Consider the following 22,430-nt stretch of genomic DNA (forward strand, 5'->3'; position numbering starts at 1 on the left):
TTGGAATCAGAATCTGTGTTTTAATAAGGTCCTCACGGCATTCAAATGCACATTGAAGTCTGAGAAGCTATTCTAGGCTTCTCTTTCAAAGATGGGTATCAGGAAGGTGTACTTACTCTCTTAATAAAGAACAGCAGCCTCGCAGCCCTTAAGGATGTCAATCCACACCAACTGAATTGGCAGTTGGAGAGGAGTAGCAACAGGACCCTGGACATGCTACTTTGGCCATGTGGATCCTGTTGAGCTGAAGACTCTGAGCTCAGACTCAGGAAGAGCTTTTTACCTGCACCTAAACTGCCCTCCTCCCCTTATAGCCCTCCTCCCCCAGAGCTGTCACCAGAAATAACTTCTTACATCACAATGGCTTATCTGTGTAACAGAGAAAAGTTTACCAACATCTGCTCTTCCCATCTTCCTGTGAACCCTCTTCCTTCTTTGAAGGCCCAGACCACTACTGCCTTCGGAGCTCAGGATGACCTATCAGCCTCAATTACCTGACTGCGGGGAGGAGCGGGGGGGCTCCCCATATTCTTATGGGGCTCCTGTATATATACAGAATTTGTTTTTCTCTTGTTAATCTGTCTTATGTCAATTTAATTATTAGATAGGCCGAAGAACCTAGAAGGGTAACATGAAAAAGTTTTTTGCCCCTATGCAATCCCTCACTGACCCAGTAATCAGCTTTTCATTTCTGGCGGGCACAGACTGTAAGGTGGGGGTGGGGAATAGCGTGGCTCTTGGTCAAGGTTTCACCAGGAAAAGGATGCTCTTGGAGACCCATAGCCAAGGTTGACTGAGCCAAGGTTGGGCCAAATTCTGATGCAGTTCTCATCTTTGGATCCAGTGTTATGAAAAGGAGCAATTTGGAGCGATTTGGCAGATGATGTTGCGTGGTCACAGGGGCTTGAAGGGAGCAGTTATTTTTTCCTCTTTTGTTCAGGCAGCAGCTGTGGCTCCCTATAAATGATATCCCAAATGTGTTGTATGCCAGGGATTTAGAACTTGATGATTCACAGGTTTTGTGAGTTGGTGCTTTTCTAGCTGGACAGTGGTCTCAGCGATGCATGTAGTTATAGCCCGAGGGTTGATAATATGCGTCCTCAGCACTTCTTGGTTAGTTTTAGCCCATGTGCTCCTTATTGCTCCAGCAACTGTGATACCACTGGATAGGCCCTAAGCCCCCTGCTGTCCCAGCTTGCTCCAGTTCGTTCTTCTTTTTCCTTAGATAGTTCTCCCCACATTTCTAGCTTTTACAGCTCATCCTAATCACCATTTCCTCTTGGAAGACTTGGATGAGTTTTTGCAACTGGATCATGTCTCTCCTTCCTAGAAAGTCCTCGTACTTTAGTGGTTCTCCACCTTGGTTGCACATTAGGATCATCTCGGAAGCTTTAAGAGCTCTCGTCGTTCAGGCCAGAGCCCAGACCAACTAAATCAGAATTAGGCGGTTGAGACCCAGGTATCAGTAGACTGTAAAGCTCACCAGGTGAGTCCAGCGCTAAGCGAGGGTGGAGATGTAGTCCCATAATCCTTTTCCCTTCAAAGTTCCTCTTAAACCTAACTCTGCTATGTATCACACAAGAGGCCACTGCTTTCACTTTATCTCTGTGCCTGAATTATAAGCTTCCAGAAATCAGGGGCAGAGTTTTCTTATCTCTGTATCCCTCAATAACATCTAGTATGTAGTTCAGGGAACTTGCACACTCTTCTCTTACCAGTCATTCACCCTGCTGTGGGGCCCTAGGGTGACCACTGACCCTGATCAGAGGGGGCATGATTACTGTGGCTCTTGTTGCTACTGTCACTTCCATTTCTGGGTTCAGGGATTAGAGGTAGGAGAAGTCAGATCTATATGTGCTAGATATGCCAATATTTCTGGTATTCCAAGGCTTTTATCCACTCAGGAAAGAATTGTATTCTGCTGGAAAAAAGCGTACGTAGAGGTATAGAGGACTATAGACGTCTTTTTGTCTATTTAGGAACTGTTCGTTTGAATGATCTTTGCTGCATAACAAATTACTGCAAAATCTAGTGGCTTAAAACCACAGTAAACACTCAGTCACATAGTTTCTGTAGATCAGGAATCCGAGAGTGGCTTAATTGGGTGGTTCTGGCTTAGGCTTTCTCATGAAGTTGCAGTCAAGTTGTCATCTAGGACTATAGTCATAGGAAGGCAGAATGAGGTGAACGATTCACTTCCAAGGTGGCTCACACACATGACCAACACGTTGGTGCTAACTTGGCAAGAGGCCTCAATTCTTTGCCACATGGCCTCTACGGGACTGCTTGAGTGTCACTACAACATGGCAGCTTATTTCCCCTCAGAGAGATCCAAGACAGCAAGACAGAAGGTGAAATGTCTTTTATAATTATGTGCCATTATCTCCACACTATCATATTGGCTACAAGGTCAGTGTGGGAGGGGACAACAAAAAGGACTTGCCTTTTCTTTACTGGAGGGACAGTCATTTAAATGATTCTGGTGATCCTCTATTGGATGAACATATGATGTAGGCTGGCCAACTGGATAACTATGTCCCTTGGGTGAATAGTCTTGGTGTAAAAATGGGCATGTGATGGACACAACCTAGGTCAACCACTGTCATTCCTAGGATTTTGCTAGAGCGATCAAGAGAAAATGTCTTCTTGGTGTAGGGATTATTGGCTGTAGGAATAATGGAAGTCCAGGGCTGCTGGTGGACATCTTTGAAACTGTTGAGTGGGCCTGCTGAGAACAAGGCAAAAATGGAGAAGAACAGAGTGTGTGTATGTTTGGGGAGAGAGAGAGAGAAGGAGAGAGAGAGAGAAACGGAGAGAGGAAATATCTTAATGGCCTGGTTTGTGCCCTTATAATCAGCTGCACCAAAGCTCCTGGACTTGTTATCCAAGTGAAGACTTCGTTCTTCAGCTAGATTGATCTAGATTTTTGCCTCTTGTACCAAATCAATCCTGACTAATCCAGGACCTGGAAGCCTGGGGCCCCCCAGCTCGCTTTGGCTCACACTGCTCTGTGTGTGGTCATTCTCCAGTCTCTGGTCTTTCTACTGTAAACCCTAGGAAGCTGAGGGGCATATATGTAGTTTTCTGTCCTCGGTGCTGAGGCATCAATAGTTCTTAGTGCATATTGACAGACTTGTACTAATTCTGCCTGCAGCCTGGGACAGGGGATATAATCATGATCTTTGGACTTATACAGTTCTGGGTTCAAGACTCCCCTCTGCCATTAATCAGCTGTGTGATCTTAGGCCAAGGGCTTAACATCTCTGTCTCCCAGCTCCGTGCACCTAAAGCAGGACTTGAAACGTGATGTTCCCGGGGCTGTCATGAGGATGAAATATCACATATGGAAAAGTGAGGCTCATATCAAAGGGTTATTTTTTCCTTTTTCTTTCTAGACACAGTCCCAGGTACTTTAGAGCTCTACCTAGCAGGATTGAATTCAGTTCAGTTCTGATAAATTAGCATATCCTGAATGCCTGCATCTGCAAGATGATGAGTGGACAATGGGGTTTCTGGGAGGTAATTTTGCTTAACTGAGGGCTGGTGAGTTTCACAGTATGACTGCACTGCCTTAGGCCACGTTCTGAAGCAGAGGGTATTTGAATCTGATCTCTCACAACTAAATCCTTGCTGAGGCACTAGCCTCCCACAGACCAGTTGTAGGGGTGGGCAGCCTTGGGGAGGATGCCTTCCGGGGAGAAGCTGACCCCTGCAGTTCAGATGGTTCATTCCCCTCCTTTACCTACAGGCTGGCTTGTTGGAGCTCCCTCCTCCCGACTCCTGGCTACAACTAATTGATCTGTGTGGCGAGGTGAGCCAAGACATCTCTGAATTGATGTGCTTCCTGGACTCTATCATTGCTCATCTGTCCCATCTTTATTTATCCCATTAATGATGCTGACATTGGCAATTCCTAACCTTGATTATCAGCAGCACTTTGTAAGGGTTTAATAAATGTTTGTCAAACTGAATGAATGACAGGCTGATGGACAATATTTGGGAAATATATGGAACCTTCCATAGGTAAGCTTCTCACTCCTTGCCACCTCCCCTACACCTAGCCTAAAAGCTGCCCTGCTCTGAATAACAAGTACCTGAAAAGCTTCTTTGTTAATCTCACAAGTACTTCGACATTTTGCTTCAGGGCCATCCTTGAACTGTGCTACAGATGGAGAAGGGGTAGGAGACCGGATCAACACTGGGTAAATCAGAATATAGCATGCCGTGTGTGTTTTAGAAACAAGTCCCTGACGTGCTCCTTTCAAAAACATTTGAATTCAGCAGATAATCTACCTGTTTCCTTAATTCCGTGCGAGCATTCCTCCTACAACCTTTGTCCTTCTGCTCCAGTGTAGAGGGAGACGGGGAGGTGCGGGGGAGATCAGATGAGGGAAAAAAAGTCTCAGCTCAGGGCAGGCCTTCAGAATGGGCAGGCTGGAACTATCTAGTACAAGCTGAAACTATAGTTCAAAGGCAGAACTTCTCCTTCTTCCCAGAAGCTTCAGTTCTGCTCTTAAGGCCTCTCCACTGATTGAATCAGGCACACCCAGATTACGTAGCATAATCTCCTTTCCTTAAAGTCAACGGATTGCGATGTTAATTACACCTACAAAATATACCTTCGTAGCAACACCTAGATTAGTGCTTGATTGAATGGTTGGGGATTTTATTCTAGTCTGGTTGACAAGTGAATCTGTGGCCATCACCGCTGAGGAAAGGTTGGGCACTTGTGTAAGACCACAAGTACGGTAACAGAAATCACTATTTTTCTGTCTCTAACCCTGTTCCCAGGAGTGCCAGATCTCCTTGGAAGGGATTCTCCAAGGGTTGTTTCCCAGGTGCATACTCTGTCCGTGCACTGGTTTTAGCACTCCCTGGTTCTCTGTTCTGTTCCCTCTTTCCTTTTCTTGTCAGTGGTTCTCCCCAGGGTTTGAATGAAAATCATCCACGGTGCCTTGAAGATAAATGTGCTTATCCTTGCAAAGATGCTGGCATGGTTCTTTTGTGGGGAGGGCGTATCGGGATTTCTTTGCACGAGTTAGAGAAAGGTGAGGAAGTTCATGTGGTATTTGAAAACCTCTTTGGTGAAGCTGTGAGGCACATCTCATCCCTCCAAATATACATCTCCAGGTGAGACCTTTTCCTTAAACTTCAGATCCATGTAAATAGCATCTGGACCTATCCATGCAGCTCTCCACCAGAAACCCAGGCTCAACATGTCCAGAGCTGAATTTGTTGGCTTTCCCCCAAATCTGTTCCTCTTCTCAATACCCTCAATGAATGGAACCATCAAAATGCCATCATTTCAGCCTTAAGCTTGGGGTCATCCTGGGCTCCTCCAGCTTCCTCACTTTCCATAGCCTATCAGTTATTAACTTTGTAGATTCTAGCTCGGAAACTTACCTAGAACCTATACTCTGGTCCATCCTCCCTGATTCTGTCTTATTTAAGTTCTCATCATCTCTCTCCTGGGCTATTGAAATAGCACCCCAACTGGGCTATTATACTTCCTCCAGGCTTACTTGTACCCTATCTCCCTATAATCCATGTAATTATCTTTCCTGTTTAAAAAATTTCAATAGCCCCCCATTCTCACAAGATCATGGCTCAGACTCCTCTGATCTACAGCTCCAAAATTTTCTTATTCTTCCATTTTCTTGCCCCCAAACACAAACAGGCTATATGGTAGCCATGTGGGATAACTTAGTTTCTCTAATGTGCCAGGGTGCTTCACACCCCTTTGTCTCTGCCCACGCTGTTCCCTTCAACTGGAATGCTCTTCCCATATTCTAGTGATCAGTCTTACCTCCTGCCCCACAGACCAGCACCAATCATATCTGCTTGGTTAAACCCTCTCATCTTTCAAGAGCTCATGTGTAACTTCTTCCTTAAAGCCTTTCTTGACCATGCCTTCTTTTCCCTCCCACATCTTGAAGACAGAGCCACTCTCAAAACTGACCATACATGAATATGGTATCATTATAAAAATTAAAAGTAACGTGGATAAACCAAAGGCTCTCTCGATTTAGCCCTTGCAATCTCACTTCCCTCTTGGTTATCAGCCTATTGTAGATCATTCCAGATTGTTTTTTCACCGACAGTTTATCTTGGAAATATTTCCATGTGAGTGTGTGCTTATGGACCCGTTCTACACAGAGTGTAGTTAATTGCTGCAGAGAATTCTCTAGTATGAGAGTATTGTGGCTAACTCTTCTTATTGATGGATAATTTCCTCACCAATAATTACAGTAACACTGCCACAAAGAATATCATTTTGTATGCTTCCTTATGCACAGATGTCAAGTGCTTATTTTTTGCAGAGATGCCTAAAAGTAGAAGTCTGAATAGAAGGTATACATGTTTGATTCTACTTATTTTTAAAGATACTTTTATATTCGAAAGTATATTTTTAATTTCTCATGCATTGATAAGAGTTCTTTGTATATTTTGAAGAATAATCCTTATTCTGATATATACATGAACATACATAAATGTATATATGCGTGTGTGTGTTTGTATTTCTCCAAGTTTGTCTTATAAAATTTTATTGTCTTTGTCATAAGAAATTTTATGTTTTTTATGTAGCCAAATCTATCATTCTTTGCTTTTGGTTTCTGTCTTTCTTAGGAAAACTGTTCACATGCCACAGTTATTTACATATTCTATTTTATTGCTTTGCTCTCCTATAGTTTTGTGGGTTTTTGTTTGTTTGTTTGTTTTTTTTTTTTTGCATTTGGCCATTTAAATTACTTGGAATTTAGTTTTGTATTTTTTCAGAGCATTACCTGATTTTTTTTCTTTTTCCAAACTGAAAGTCAGTTTATCCACACTACTTAGTAAATGACAGCCTATTTATTCTCAAACCAAATTACATTGCCATTTTTTTATGAACTAACTTTCTAACTATATTCATGAGTCTGCTTCTGTAGTTTATTTATTTATTTTTAAAGATTTTAGTTATTTATTCATGAAAGACACACACACAGAGAGAGAGAGAGAGAGAGAGAGAGAGGCAGAGACACAGGTAGAGGGAGAAGCAGGCTCCATGCAGGGAGCCCGATGTGAGACTCGATCCTGGGACTCCAGGATCACACCCTGGGCTGAAGGCAGGTGCTAAACCACCGAGCCACCCAGGGATCCCCTGCTTCCGTAGTTTATAATAGATTTTCTTGATACCTTTTCTTATTTCTCGGTGAATACTACACAGTTTTGGCTACTATAGCTTAATTGTATGTTCTGGTATCTTATAAGGAGCCTATTGCTTTTTAGCAGCTGTCTTCTCCTACTAGATATTTGGTGGATGGGACCAAGTCCTATTTGTCTTTGAATTTTAAAGACCTTTTCATAGTTTGTCTCCATGTGTGTTGGGTGATGCAGATGAGTAAACCCAGAAGGCATTGGCACTATTGATGCTACCGTTTATATTCTCAGGGTCTCAAAGATCATGGTGCAAATAACAAATTTTCTGGTTTTTATTCCAGTTTTTATTGTAGTTCAGTACTTCAGTGAGTTATTACATAGGACTCTTATTATTATTTAATTTGTTTTTGAATAAATAATTCATCTCTAATGTACAAAACCCCAAAGGTACAAAAGTGATAAATTAAGTCTTCCCTCAGTTCTTAAGAGGCAATTATACTACCAATTTCTTCTTTAATATTCCAGAATGCCAGCATACCATGCATTCTGTTCTGCACCTTGCTATTTTATTTAACAATATGTCCTGGAGATCACTCTATAGCAGTACACGTGATGCTGTGTCCTGAGATGGCTGTGCTGTGTTCTGTTTAACCAGGATGGCAATTAGAGTTGTTTCACTAAATACTCTTTCTATGTATAATATTCTCAAATAGCTAGAATAAAAGTTCTGCACATGACATAGGTGGGTCAAAGGGTATTTGAATTTTCAGCTTTGACTCATATCATTAAGTTGCTCTCCAAGAAGTTTCTAGAAACTTCATGAATGAAGGCTTGCCACCAGGCTTCCAATTTGGCTCAGACATGTACTGAGGGCCAGGGGTACACTACAGAGGATCTAGCTAGAAGCCTGACAGTGAGTGGAACTGTGTGTGTGTGTGTGTGTGTGTGTGTGTGTGTGTGATGTACACATGGTAAGAAGCTCAAGGAAAAACCAGCAGTCAATTAATTAATTAGAGTCCTGCTCTAATAATGAGTGCAAGCATTAGTGGTTTGAATAAAGCTTCTTTGCCTTTATTATTCATTAGAAACTGGCAGTAAGTAATAGGTTTGAATTTCACAGTCCTCATGCTGCTAATCAAAGCACAGAGATCTTAAGATCATAAATTATTATCCCTCACAACAGGAGCATAAAGGGAATTTGGTTTTATGAATTGTTAACTGGGACACTAGCTCGCCTCTCTTTGGGTCTTGGGCTGGTTCCGACGGAAGGAGGCTGGAAATCACGTCTTGAATCTAGAGCACTGTCTTACAGATTGGACAGGGCACAATTTCCTCAAATTTACAGTATTTTACCTACTTGGAGTCAGCGGGATATGTGGCTCGACCCAGATTAAACAGCCCCTGATTCCCCTTGTTTGTGATGGTTCGTGATGTTCAGCTGGGAAGAGTTTTTTTTCTATGCAGAAAGCGGGCTTTCCTGTGTGTCATGAGATGGCTGTGCTGTGTTGTGTGTCACGGGCTTTCGTGAGCTCGTGCTGGGTTTAGTTTGTGTGCCTCCCCCCCTTCTCATTTCCATCTCATATGTCATATTTCCCTCCCTTCTCTCCACTCCTGCCCATGCTAATGTTTGTCTGTTTTGAGAGGATCTTCTCTTTCCCCGGTGTGTCTTTCTCCAACTACACACAAAGCACCCAAGTTCTCATCTCTTCCTTTCACATTAGGGCAGAAAGAGATGAGTCTTTGTCTTCTGACTTTCCTTTTTCTCCTCCTCCAGGACCCCCTCCCTCTCTTTTTGAAGCTCTACATGATTTCTGGTCTCCAGCAGTGCAAAAGGCGGAGGCTGTTCCACTGGGCCTGACTTAGCTCTCCTTTCTCTGGCTGCCATGTGTTCTCTCTCATTCCTCCAGTGGCTTGGTGGGCCAGCCCCTATGGCTTTCCTCCGGCCAGAGGACCCTTGCAGTTCCCTTACGTTATCTTTTGGTGCTTGCTTCATCCGACATTTCAAGTGTAAAGGCGTAGAACTGCCAATTAGCACGGGCAGAGAAAATGTCTCTAAATAAAGCATTGGCCAACACAATCATACTTTATAACAAAAGTTTATTAGGATTAGGTCACATTAGAAAACTTCATGCTTTGCCATTTTTGCTGTATTAACCTGGAATGACCAGATTATATTTAGCTGAGTATAAAACAATTTGTGCCCTGTACTGTTTGGAAAGTAAGAAAATCGACGTACATAGCGGTGTGCCTGACACCGCCACGGTTAATAGCCTAACAACTGGTTAGCAAAGCGTATGTTACTTCCAAGCTTTGGGGAATGATGAGGAAAACATCATTTCTTACCTCCTTCAGAAGCAGGCTCATCATAGTCTGGGCACCTAAGACTGGAGCCGACCTTTTTTTTTTTTTTTTTTTTTTGGAATCTAATATTAACATCTGTATTTCAAGAGAAGCTAGGCTTGAGGTATCTTTATGGCTTGAAAGGCACAGGTCATGCAGCTGAATTAAAAGCTATTGTGTTGGTCTCTCTGTCATGGGCCGTGAGCCACCTGTCATAAGGGGAGTCCTGGTGCCATGTCCTTGACCTTTCAGTCTGGTGTACGCATCATCAGCTCTGTTCCTCTAGCTTCTGCTTTTGCTAATCAGCTGTGAGTGTTGGAACTGGAAGATGGGTCGGGACTCTTGCACTGTCTCCTGCCACATGGAGACCGGCCTGTGCTGTAGAATCTCATTACCCAGCATACAGAGGGGACCTGCCACAGGGCCAAGAAGTGACTTAAATGCAAGCAGGACAGAAAGGCTCATTCTTCCGATACAACACAGAATGGGGGAAGAGAAAACAGCTTTCCCTGGAAGGGGTCCTACCAAGTTGGAAAGCAGAACTGCATTGAGTGCAGGGTACGCCCAGCTGTAACTATCCCCTGCCTCTAATAGGAGAAGCGGCTTGAAAAGAATGCCAAGGAGAACAGTGGGTCACCGCACAGCGTGGGTTCTGGAAGGCCACCGACAGTGGTATCGATCCCTTGCCTGGGCTTTGCAAACAGCCCTGGAGTCATTAAGAGCATGTAGGGGTCTAGGTCTTTATAATATAAAAATTCCACTTAACAAAATAACTGGGCATTCCCTTCAGCTTAGAAGCCACATGTTTATGCTCAGAAACTTTTTTTTTCTTCTGATTTTTAAACTCTCCCTAATGAAGGGAGTAAAATCCAAAATCGAAGCGAAAGGGCCTGGAGAGCTACACACCGAAAAGAAACACCTGCAGACGCAGCACATCTGTTCCATCCTTCCAGCAGCCAGACTCCTGACTCCCTCCTTCTCCGCCCTTCCCACCCCAACCGATCCACTCATAAAAATGGCTGCTGCCAGAAACTTCAATTCAGTTGCATAATATAGAGGGATGATAAGAAATTCTTATTTCTTCAGGCACCGGAGGATAACTTGTGACAAGGTTGTGATTCTCTCCGACGGATGCTCTTACCACATGGTCCAGCCTCTCTCCTACGCTGCCTCCCCAGCTTGGCAAGGATTCCGCTGCGAGCCTCGCATCACTTGTGGTCACATCGGTGCTGTTCCCCTTAGTTCAGCTGGGACTGACCCGGGGTCTGCTCAAGCTTGAGTTCGTAGCCTCCCAGGCCGAGGTCCCCCTCATAAATGTTGTCCTTGCTTGGAGTCTGCGGTGAGGCTTTCTGGGCCACACTCAGGCTTGCAGGAGGCCTGCAGGGTGAGGGGGCTTGCTCCTGGTAGCTCATGGCCAGTTCGTCCTGGTTCACAATGCACTCCACGTCTTCCTCTTTTAGCTGTTCCTAGAGTTTGGGAAGAGAGAGAGGTCACTTTGTGATGAAGAAAACCACAGCTGTCCCCATTGTGTAAGACCACAGGGGCTTGTTTTCCTTTCTTGATGGCCCTGGCTTGCCCTGGCTGAGGTTCTGTGGCAGTGGGCACCGCCTTGCCACGTTGGGGGCCCTAACACAGCCACATGAGGGCTCCAGGCCTGAGGTGACAGTTGGTAGAGAGGGAGCGCTGACTGAATGCCTCCTTGGGTTCAGGGAATTAAAATTCAGTGGATTTCCTGGACTGGTACTTAACTAGGTTGAGAGGACTTAGGAGCTAGAGGAGAATCCTGGCCCCTCAGTGTACAGAATGATTCTCCACGTTGGTTTGTAACACTCTTGCCTATCACTAAATTCTCCAAACGCAGTTTCTGTTGTATTTTATTTGAAAAGTGTGTCCCCACAGCATGTTTCTTGGGATGAGTGTCACAAAGCTCAAAATGGTTGGAAGTCCCGAGAGTAGATAATGGCAGAAACTAACTAGATCTGGTCAACTTAGTTTTCCTCAGACAGAGCTTTCCTTGAAGGGAGGAATTAAGATCTCAACTCTTCTTTCATTGGCTTTGGGAAGACCGTACAAAATTACTCATAGAATGAGCCTGGGCTAGGTGACCGAGGTCAGTGGTTTCCAGTATTAGGCTGTATCAGAATCACTTGGAAGGTCCATTGAAGCAGAGATGCTGGGCCCCAAGCTCAGAGTTCTGAGGGTGGGAAGCTGATAATCTGCATTTCTAGCAAGTTCGCAAGTGATGCTGAGGCTGCTGGTCTGGGGACACACTTCGAGAACCGCTGCCTTAGGCTGCTCTGCCTGGAGCACATCTGAGATGCATTATTCTCTGTCTATGCAACGGGGTGGCCAGCTGGACAACCTCCAAGAGTGCCACAAAGCCTTAAGATTTTGCTCCTCTCCAATTCCTGACACTGGTTTGTTGGTAAAGATTCTAATTGCTTCTCAGCATTTTTTATTCCACTCCCTTGAGCTATAAAGCACAGGCAGGCCTAATATTTAAAACCTCAGTACACAGCAGTTTGTGAGGACATATGACTTCGTTTACATTTTCTCAATTCATTTTATGGTTAAAAAAATATTGGTAACAATAAAAAAAACTTGCATTTTAAAAAGAAGAATGAGCCCACATCAGCAACATCTGAAAAGAAAAGAGAAATGCCTCTCGGTGCAGCGAATTTTAAAACGCTTCCTCCTCAAGCTGGGAAGTGACAGCCCTGAGGTTCTTGGGCTCCTCGGCACCCAGCAGCCTGTCCCACCCAGGGTAGTTACTCACCCCATAGGCCTGAGGACTGGTGAGCAGCCTGGAAATTGGACCACACCATTCAGGTAATGTAGTGGTCAGTGGAGGGCCAGAGTGGGTTAAAATTGGTTTCAGATATCTGCAAGGCCTGTTAAGGAATACTTGGCAAGAAAAGGAAGTTAGGATTTCGTTTCTCACACAGCACAGACCTTCGCATGCAGCGAAAGAGACAGTTATGTTCACCTTTAAATCCCCTACTCCCTCATTTAGGAGGCAATTTGGCCTGCAAAAATTGCTGTTTATAATCTTTGCTCCACACACTTTTCCATCCCTGCTGGTAGCCTTTAATCAAGAAGAAATGGGGACTGGGCCAGCCAACATCAGCGAGGGGGTAAATGTTCGTCTCCTCCTCCCCCCTCTCCCTCAATGTCTCATCTGCTTGAGAATGCATTTCTTAAGAATTATCTTAAACAATAGCATAAAGGATTGTGTTTTCTTAAAACTGCACACAGTGCTTAAACCACCAGTAATTTTCACAAAGAAGCAAGAGGTATTTCATAAAATGTTCAGTCGTTTTAGAACTGGGTAGTGAACATAGATTGTTTTCCAAAATACTTTATTTTCACTATTCAGCACAGTCGCTTTATACTTCAGACATCAGTGCATCCCCATACGAAATTATGTAAATAAACTGGTGCCAGGTTCATTCTATTGTCTAGCACCCGTCTTTCTTCTCTCTTCATCCCAAAGTGCTCTAACAAGTTCAAAGAAAACCGTGTTCATCTAAAGCCGTTATGTTTCCCTCCAATCTAGCAGTAGTGAAACCCCTAGAAGCTGCCTTGGGTTGCCTTAGTATTTCTTTTTTTGCTCAAAGGAACGTGGTGGAATTATTTTACCATTCCATCAGACACAACTTTTAAGCTTTATATTATTTCCTCTGCTGGAGAATATTTCACCTCATCAACTTTCTGAAAAACTATAATAAATAGGGAAAGGGAAAAAGTGGAAAGCAGTTAGCACTGGTTGGCTTGTGAAGATCCGAAGTCACCTCCGGCACCGAGGATGTGAGGAGATCTTGGAGATGGCCCTACTGGAGGTCATCTAGAGCTGGCCACTGCTCTGTCATTCCTGTGATACCCTGAGCACGTGAGGACAGAGGGAAGATGCAGCCTCTGGGGGCCAGGAATCTCGGTGTCTCTGGCTTCAAATGCTCCGCTGCCGAAGTGGTGATAAGGCAGGGGATGCCTGCGAATATAGCCTAGTTACGATGCCAGGGGAGTTACTGCAAAGATGCTTAAGCAAGTCTGTAATTCCAAGTGCAAATGGAAAACATGACAATTCCTTTCAGATGGGCAGCTGCTGTGCTCAATGAAGGACCAGGGAAGATATTAAAGTTGAGAGCCTGGCATTCCTTGTAATATCTGTTTTGTTTTTTTAAGATTTTATTTATTTATTCATGAGACACACGCACACACACAGAGAGAGAGAGAGAGGCAGAGACACAGGCAGAGGGAGAAGCAGGATCCATGCAGGGAGCCCAATATGGGACTCGATCCCAGGTCTCCAGGATCACGCCCTGGGTTGAAGTTGGTGCTAAACCACAGAGCCACCCAGGCTGCCCTCCTTGTAATATTTGTTGAGCCTATCTACAACTCTGGAAATCCTGTGATGGTCTTCTATTAATTTTCACTACAAATTGTTATTTCCTTCATCTTATGGTTGGAGGAATTGAGGCCTAGAGATATAATGATTTTAAATAATCCAAAGGCTCTCATTGCTGTTTGAATCTACCACCAACATCGCTAGCAAAAGATAAATTATCAGGGCAGAATCATGCATGTGACCAGAGGGTTCTCTAGATAGAAAAGCTTGCAGACCTCATCCGTGCTGGCGAGCTGCAGACCCTCTCACACAGGGGCGCATTAGGAGACGTGGTTTATTAGGGTTTATGGTGTGTGTAGGTCAGCAAAACAAAACAAAAAAACGCTCTTCTATGGAGGCATGGTGGGTAACATATATGTACAACTAGAGTGTAAATCAAGGAAAATCCAGCCAATTTTATTTCAAGATGGAGAAGTGACAGTAGGTAAGCTACATTTCTAGAGATGTCATGTAAAAAAAATTGAAGAGGTTTGTCAAGGCTCTAAAAGTTTCAAAGAGGCCTGGGTGGCTTCCACTGTTTGAGGTTCTCAGAATATTGAGAAATTAAATGCCAAAATGCCACAATAATGGAACAAAGGTAAAGTGCAAATTTAGAATTGTGTAATGAACTTTTTTTTCTCTTTTAATCCTAATGAGGTATCTCTTTAACACTAATGTATAATGTTATTGGAGCTAACACTTAGTGATGAAATTTGTAGCTTTTTGTGAATGTGGGGCCTGGGCCACATGGGGTACCATTTGGCCTCTTCTGGAACAGGTTGTGAATACTGATGGGAAATGTAAAAGTGTTTTTAAACTCTATGCACTATTCAAATGCTATTTATTTCATTTTAAAAATTTATTCTCTAAGCAATACTTCTGAGAAATTGTTGTCTCAATCGTTTGGATAATAATGGGGGAATGAGACTGAGGGTAGAGAGACAATGGGGGGCACCTGGGTGGCTCAGTTGGTTAAGCATCTGCCTTTGGCTCAGGTCATCATCCCATGGTCCTGGGATCGAGCCCTGTTCAGTGGGGAATCTGCTTCTCCCTCTGTCCCTACCCCAACTCGTTATCTCTCTCTCTCTCTCTCTCTCTCTCTCTCTCTCTCTCTCCCCCTTGTCTGAAATAAGTAAATAAAATCTTTAAAAAGAGAGAGAGAGAGAGAGAGAGAGAGAAGACAATGGCACTCCAGGCATTTGGCTTGGCCTTGGAACTCACAGGCTATGTCGTAGGTGGGAAATTTAAGGCACTCCTACACCAAAAGTAGCTATTTGGGTTAAAATTTGTCATACAGGCAGTTAGCGTGAGGTGGTAGGTGAGAAGTGGGCAGAATTTGTTGATGTATGACTCTTCTAGGAAACTCACGATATACCATTTTGGCTGCTCTGGTGTCTCAGTAGCTGTGGGTCAAAGTGTGGCAGTGAGTAGGATGTGCCAAGCTACACGCAGAGCCACGGCAGATGTGGTCTGCCCCAGAAGCTTTGCTGAACTTCTCGGTTTGCCTAGTGCTCGCCACATATTATGTGCTCAGTGGATGTTTGCTGAATTTCTGACGTAGGAAATATAAAGGGGTGGTATGAGTGATGGAAGTAGATTCTGAGTAACTTGACAAGAGAAGACGAAGGGGGCAGATTATAACCATCAAATGAAGTTTTCTGAGGATAAAAGGCTAAGAAAGGTTAAGTTGAAGGTGAACCTCTTGGGCCTGAGTTATTAGACTGAGGGGACCATGGAAAGAGTGGGAATGACATGAAATAAAGTGGTTAAAAAATAATCTTATGTTTTACTCACTCATTCATTTGTTCCTTCATATGCTCACATGTTTTTATTTTTGTTTTATGTACTAATCCAGTGAGGCATCCACACAAAGAAATGGACAATTGCCTTATAGAATCTCCCTTGTCTCAAGACTGTGATCTCCTTGAGGGCGGGCAGGCTGTCCCATTCACCTGGACACAGTGCTGGGCACATTTTAGACGTTCAAGAAATAGTTGTTGAATTAATGAAGATGACAGGCTCAGAGAGAGGAAAATAATTGCTCAGTGGAGCCCAGCCAGATAGTTAATGGCAGAGCTGGGCCTGGGATCAAGGACATTTCCGTCACACAGGCCATCTTTCTTCTGCTACGGAGACACCAAGTAACAGATCTTGTCAGATTGGACAACTGATTTGGAATTGAGGAATCAGTGAGTTTTGGAGTTCTTTATTGCTGAGCAATGTCTGGAAAGTGGCTGGATCTCCAGGGTTACCTAAATTATTAAAGAGTAAGAAAACTCTTTTGATCTACAAAAAATAAAAACCCCAACTGCTGATTTTGCAAAATGTGTTATTTTTTTTCATCAGGTTCTAGTATATGTTTGGGGAGGGAGATTCCCCATTGGGTATTTTTGATGCAGCTAGTTTTGCTTCTCTAATAAGCTAGAAATGTATCGAGATGAAATGTGAAGCTCTGGGGGAGAAAAACAATGGCTTTTCCCATCCAAAGGGCATAGGTTTGGGAATAGCAGCTTGGTTCAGGAGATGTAAGTAAAAGCTAGAATTCTACCCAGAGTTTAACATGTGTGCAATAAGGAAGACAATTAACAGATGCCATTTTCTCCTTTGGCCTGAGTAATCAGAAGGTCCAGAGCTAAATTATGCGCTTAACTGAACTCACATCCCAAATTCCTGGTAATGTTGATTTCTTTCTCTTTTTTGTTTGTTAGTTTTTGTTTTAATTATTTTAGATCCTCATGTTTTACCCATCATAAGATGCCAAAACTAATCAGCATACAGCTTGCTCATGCCTATGCTTCATATGACATAATCCTACACAGACTGGTGAGATGCAAAAATGCTCAACAATGATCCAGCTCCACCAATGAATGTCTGCTCCTTTGAGCGGAGTCATCTCCATTGCCCCCTACCCTGGGCTGAACGTTTGCATCCTTCCCAAATTCATATCCTGAAGCCCTAACCTCCAATATGATTGTATGTGGAGTTGGGGCCTTTGGAAGTTATTTAGATTTGATGAGGTCATGAGGGGGGGTGCCCCCATAATGGGATTACTGCCCTTATAAGAAGAGATACCAGAGTTTGTTGGCTCTTACTCCAAATATCTACAAAGAAGAGGTCAAGTGAGCATACAGTGAGATAGTGACCATCTTCAAGCCCAAAAGAGAGTTCTCACCAGAACCCAATCATACTGGCACCCTGATCTCAGACTTCTACCCTCTAGAACTGTGAGAAAATGAGTATCTGTTGTATAAGCCATCCAGTCTATGGTATGTTGTTATGGAAGCCTGGGCAGACTAACACACTCCCTCTCTGGACCTCTTGAAAAATCACTGAGAGCCCTGAAGAGCTATGTTCTATCTCGGCTTCCCTAAACTTGCCTCATCATGAAGATCGGCTTGGATATTTGTTAACAATTCAGATTTCCAAGTTCTCCCCTGGAGATTCTGATTTGGCAGGTCCAGGAAGTGGCCTGGGACTCTATTTTATGGAGAATCTGTATTTTAGGTGCCCCAGGTGACTGGTGATTAGGCAAGGATGGATAGAACGTATTGCTCTCTCTCTGGAGTGTTGCCCTCCATAGGGGATTCAAATTTTAAATGGGAAGAAAAAGAACATGGTCTCTTATGTCTTCAAAGCCATCATTTTTAGGGTAAAGGTAGGTATAAGGGAAGTCCATTTGGCCCAGAACCCACATCTATCTAATGTAATGGCCTTTGTCAAAGGTTCTGTCTTGTCTGGGGGAGGGGTCAGATAGTTGGCTCAAAAATGTGAAGCCTTGATGATGTTACACCTGAGAGTGAATTAATGAAGCACCGTATCTGGGCTTGTATAGGAAGACTTTGTGCCTAGTGGGAGCATTTGCATGTGTTTGTATGTGTGAGCTCGATACACAGTCTTGTTATTTGGATAAAATACTCATCACTGCATAGCTGTGTAAAGAACAAAGCACATTTATCTCTGTATAGGCCTTTCAAGAGTATACCCTGCAGTTTTTCATTTATAAAGCATTTCTAATATGTCTTATTTTCTCCTTACAGCTGTAGGTGAGAATTATAGTCCCATTTTACAGATCAAGAAATGTGTAAACAGATGGTTTTTCAATTCTCTTCTTATCTATTCTTTTTAAAAAATATTTATTTATTTATTTATTTATTTATTTATTTATTTATTTATTGGCAGGGAGAGCATGTGAGGGTGGTAAGGGCAAGGGAGGAGAGAGACAGAGAGAGAAAGAGAGAGAGAAAATCTTAAGCAGATTCCTTGCTGAGTATGGAGCCCAACCTAGGGCTTGATCTTACCACCCTGAGATCATGACCTGAGCTGAAACCAAGAGTTGGATGTTTAACTGACTGAGCCACCCCAGAGCTCCTCTTCTAACCTATTCTTACCTCTTTTTCCCAAGTGCATTTAGCTTCCAGTGCTGGCTTGCCACCAAATAGTCAGGGATCAATGACAAGTGGGTGGGAAAGGATAAATATATCCTGTAGTGGAAATCAATCTTGCCCTCCAAGTCCATACATTCATGCAGAAAACCAGGTCCACTTGCTATTGATTTGCTGAGTCCCTACATTGCTGTTTACACAGCATCCATGAATGAAACTCACAGAGGACACCCCACATTTTACACACCCTATCACCTTTTGGTTCCAATACACAAATCACACCCCTTCTGCTTTGTTTCCCAGGAAATGTGTCCTAACAAATTGAATGTGTTTTCCCTCTTTCCTTTGGATATATCAGATTTTGTAATTGAACACTCACTGTCTTGCCATTTTGGATGAGCCTGCGAAGAGCCATTCTGCGGAGCTGGTGCTCAGGGTTCAGGCTGGAGGAAGGCTCTAAGAGTCCAAACAAGAAGCCTTCTTCTTTGAGCTGTTTTATCCCTCTGTTCTACCTCGAGGGTGGACATCCAGTTTTGCACCCTGCACTTGCAGAGAACATAGGAGTAGGATCCTGTCTTTGTAGCGGCCACTCTATTTCAAGAACAAGCTATCAAGATGGTGCCTCCTAGGCTGTCCATGAGTTATGGTTTAAAATAAAGAAAAAGCAGAAATCCTCTATTCACATACACTGATGAACATATGCTTCTTTGCTTAACAATCCTAATCTTTATCATCTTAAAGGAAATTGCTTTAGACAACTGCTGGGGTAGAAGAGAGCAGCAAATGCCAGAATAAACACCTGACAGGTAAGCAGACCTGCCTGGAGGGAGCCAGCATGGAGTGACCGCAACCCTCTTCAGCCCTGTCTCTGAGCTCTGCTACTCCTATGTCTATTTGGTGAAGGGCTCTCCTTTCACGCTGGTGTGTCCCTTTCCCCAGCAGCCTTCTCAGACCTGTCGTGCTGAACTGCTTCAGCTCCATGGCTGTTCTGTAGCAATGTGTATGCGTCTGTCTGGTAGCATTCGTCACATTGCCTGGAAGCTAATTTTTTACATCTCCAGCTCTTTCTAAGCCCCTTGAGGGCAAGAACTTTCTTATTATTTAATAAAATATTCATATTGTAGAATGGAAATTAGATTATACAGTGTAGGCCAATGTATAGTCTAATGGATCACTATAAAGCAAGGAAATCACCCAGCCCAGGAAATGGAACTTTGTCTCCCAGCACTGGAGCCCCTTTTCCTAATGCAAACTCCGCCCTTTCCCCACAAGGAACTACTATCCTGATTTGTATACTAATCACTTCCTTGAGTTTATAGTATAACTTTAGCACTCAAGTGTGTGTTCTTACACACTATAGTTCAGTCTGGCCTATTTTAAAAAAATGTGTTATGCCTTTTAGTCTGTAGATTCCTCCTCTACCCTTTTAATTTCTTTACGATTTATCTGAAGAACCTGGCCCCTTTGACCTGCGGAGTTTTCCATGGTCTGAATTTTGCTGATGTGCAGCTTAGCATGGTCCCCTGCCCTTGGTATTTCCTGTAAATTGCCAGGTGGATCCAGAGATTAAATTGGATTCAGGTTCTCTCCATCTCCTTGGCAAGATGAAGGCACATCATCTCTGGTTGTGTCTCTTTGTGTGGTCTAAGCAGCCACTTATGTGCTATAACCATATATGTTTGCTCTCTGAGGATTTCAAATAGTGAAGTTCTAATTTTATATATACATACAATATACATATATGTATATTTATTATTTTATTACATAGAATACTTTTATAAAGAGACATTTTTCATTTATTCTATTGGCATATTCAGTGGAATAGTCAATATAGGAAAGACAAGATAAATGCTTGGTTTATTCCACCCATTTACCAGCTTTTCAGACGATTCATTATCATCCTCTGAAAATGATTCTTTGTTTAAATGTCATTAAAGTGTAATGAATTTAAATGAATTTGATTGCAATTACGATCATTGTTGAAGCTCAAACTGACCCATCTTTGGTCAGTGGGAGTCTTTTCAAATTGGCTCCTGAGTCCTATTGACATGATGTCTGTATCTTTGATAGCTTCTTTGTCATCTGCCTGTCAACTTGTTCTAGGCTCATCTTGAACATTGCCTCTTTCAGATCTCAAACCAACCATTTCTCCAAAATTCTCTGATTTCTTTTAGTGAGAAATGGTGTTTTAACTGCAAACTCTGGGTACCAAGGGTTATGATACACAGTGAAGCACTGGTAAATGTTCAATAACTGACTTTTTTTTCTTTTCTTTCTTTTTTTAAAGCTGGATTTGTAGCATTTCCCAGTTTCCATGGTATAAACACTCCCATTATGGCTGATTTCTATATATCAACATGAAGTCACTGAATGTGGAGTTGGGACAAGAAGTGTACAATCTGTTCTCACCAGCTAGTGCAGACCAACTTCATCATGCCACTAGTTATGTATCTTGTGAGTTACTATGGATACTTCCAATTCAAGCTTAAGAATTTCTGATTCTCAAGGACATAAGGAATGATAGAATTAGAATAGTCCGTAACTACTCATTTGTTTTATCCTTTATTAAATATATAGTAGTCTCAGAATAATAATACTGATAGTACCACCATAAAAAATTACATAATACATTAAAAAAAACTTGCATATCCTCCCTCTATTTTAACTTCCCATTAAAAAAAAATACCCTATGGGATGCCTTGGTGGCTCAGCAATTGAGCATTTGCCTTCTGCTCAGTGGCGTCCTGCATAGGGCTCCCTGTGGGGAGCCTGCTTCTTCCTCTGCCTGTATCTCTGCCTCTCTCTCTCTCTGTATCTCTCATGAATAAATAAATACAATCTTTAAAAAAAAACACTACTGTGCAACTATATATAGTTATGCTACATCTACATTGTCAGATCAGATAGCCATTACATCCTGTACTGTCTCTCTTAGGTCTTGTTCAGTGCTTGCACCCTGCGTAACTATATACTTAATACTAACCCTCTGGCCTTATATCCATGCTTTTCTGCTCATTTTGATTGCCTGAAGCTTGTTCTTTAGTAGATTGCTCAGGAAGGACTCATGGAAAAATTCTTGAGTTCTTGAACATTGATAACAGTTTGTGCTTTTTATATTTTGAAAGTCTTTCTCTGGAAATAAACTGATTGGCTTATAACTTTCTTTATTTGATTATCTCATGTATGTTTCTAGTTTATTTTGACATAAGTAGTTGCTCCTTAAAAGTATAATGAAAATATAACTTTCTTTCTTTCTTTATTTTTTAAGATCTTATATATTCATGAGAGAGAGGCAGAGACACAGACAGAGGGAGAAGCAGGCTCCATGCAGGGAGCCCGACATGGTACTCGATCCCGGGTCTCCAGGATCACGCCCTGGGCTGAAGGCAGCACTAAACCGCTGCACCACCCAGGCTGCCCACTTTCTTTCCTTTATAAATCAAATGGCCCTTTCCCCTAGATGCCAAAAGGACTTTTTCTTTAAAACTCATTAATTTCACTAAATTTTTTCTGATGTTGGTTGTTCTAGGTTGAACGTTTCAGGTACATGATGTGCTCTTCCAATGTATAGTTTCAAATGTGCTAAATGTGTTGTGTTTTAGCGAACTTCACTTGTATTAGTATTCTGTTTCTTTGCTTTGCTTTCTTGCTCCATCTTTACATATCTTCAATATTTGTCACTTTTTTTTTTTTTTTAGATTTTATTTATTTATTCATGAGAGAGAGAGGCAGAGACACAGGCGGAGGGAGAAGCAGGCTCCATGCAGGGAGCCTGATGTAGGACTTGCTCCCAGGTCTCCAGGATCATGCCCTGGGCTGAAGGTGGCGGTACACCACTGAGCCACCCGGGCTGCCCTGTCACTTACCCTTGAATCCTTTTTGTCTTTTTATTCATTTCTTTTTGATTTAAAAACTTTTTCTTTCTTTTTACCTGCTATTTCTTTTAAGGTATTTTCCATTGTGTTTATTTGCTTTTTTATTTCTTCTAATTTACTATTCATTTCTGTTATGTGTTTTTTCTTCATTTGAAATTATTTTCAGAGTTTTTTTCTATTTCTGATTTATGCTGATCTTCCATTTCATCATTTTTATAATGTTTTAACTTGTTTTATTATAGTATATTATAATTTTGACCTACTTCTGGCATGTGTTTCTGGCATGCTTTCACTGTCTTTAGGGATGTT

General features: G+C 42.6%; 1 protein-coding gene across 1 annotated transcript in view; it reads right to left on the reverse strand.

The window, feature by feature from the left end:
- Positions 1-9,542: 9,542 nt before the first annotated feature.
- The window catches only part of SLC9A9 (solute carrier family 9 member A9), a 537,539-nt gene continuing 524,651 nt past the window's right edge, over positions 9,543-22,430 (reverse strand). The window contains exons 15-16 of the mRNA XM_072727072.1: positions 12,257-12,357; positions 9,543-10,946 (exon numbers count right to left, since the gene is read on the reverse strand). Of these exons, the coding sequence (XP_072583173.1) occupies positions 10,719-10,946; positions 12,257-12,357 (329 nt within the window). The 3' untranslated portion in view covers positions 9,543-10,718. The remainder of the gene's footprint in view (positions 10,947-12,256; positions 12,358-22,430) is intronic.

This window comes from Vulpes vulpes, chromosome 11, assembly GCF_048418805.1.
Source record: "Vulpes vulpes isolate BD-2025 chromosome 11, VulVul3, whole genome shotgun sequence".
Lineage (NCBI taxonomy): Eukaryota > Metazoa > Chordata > Mammalia > Carnivora > Canidae > Vulpes > Vulpes vulpes.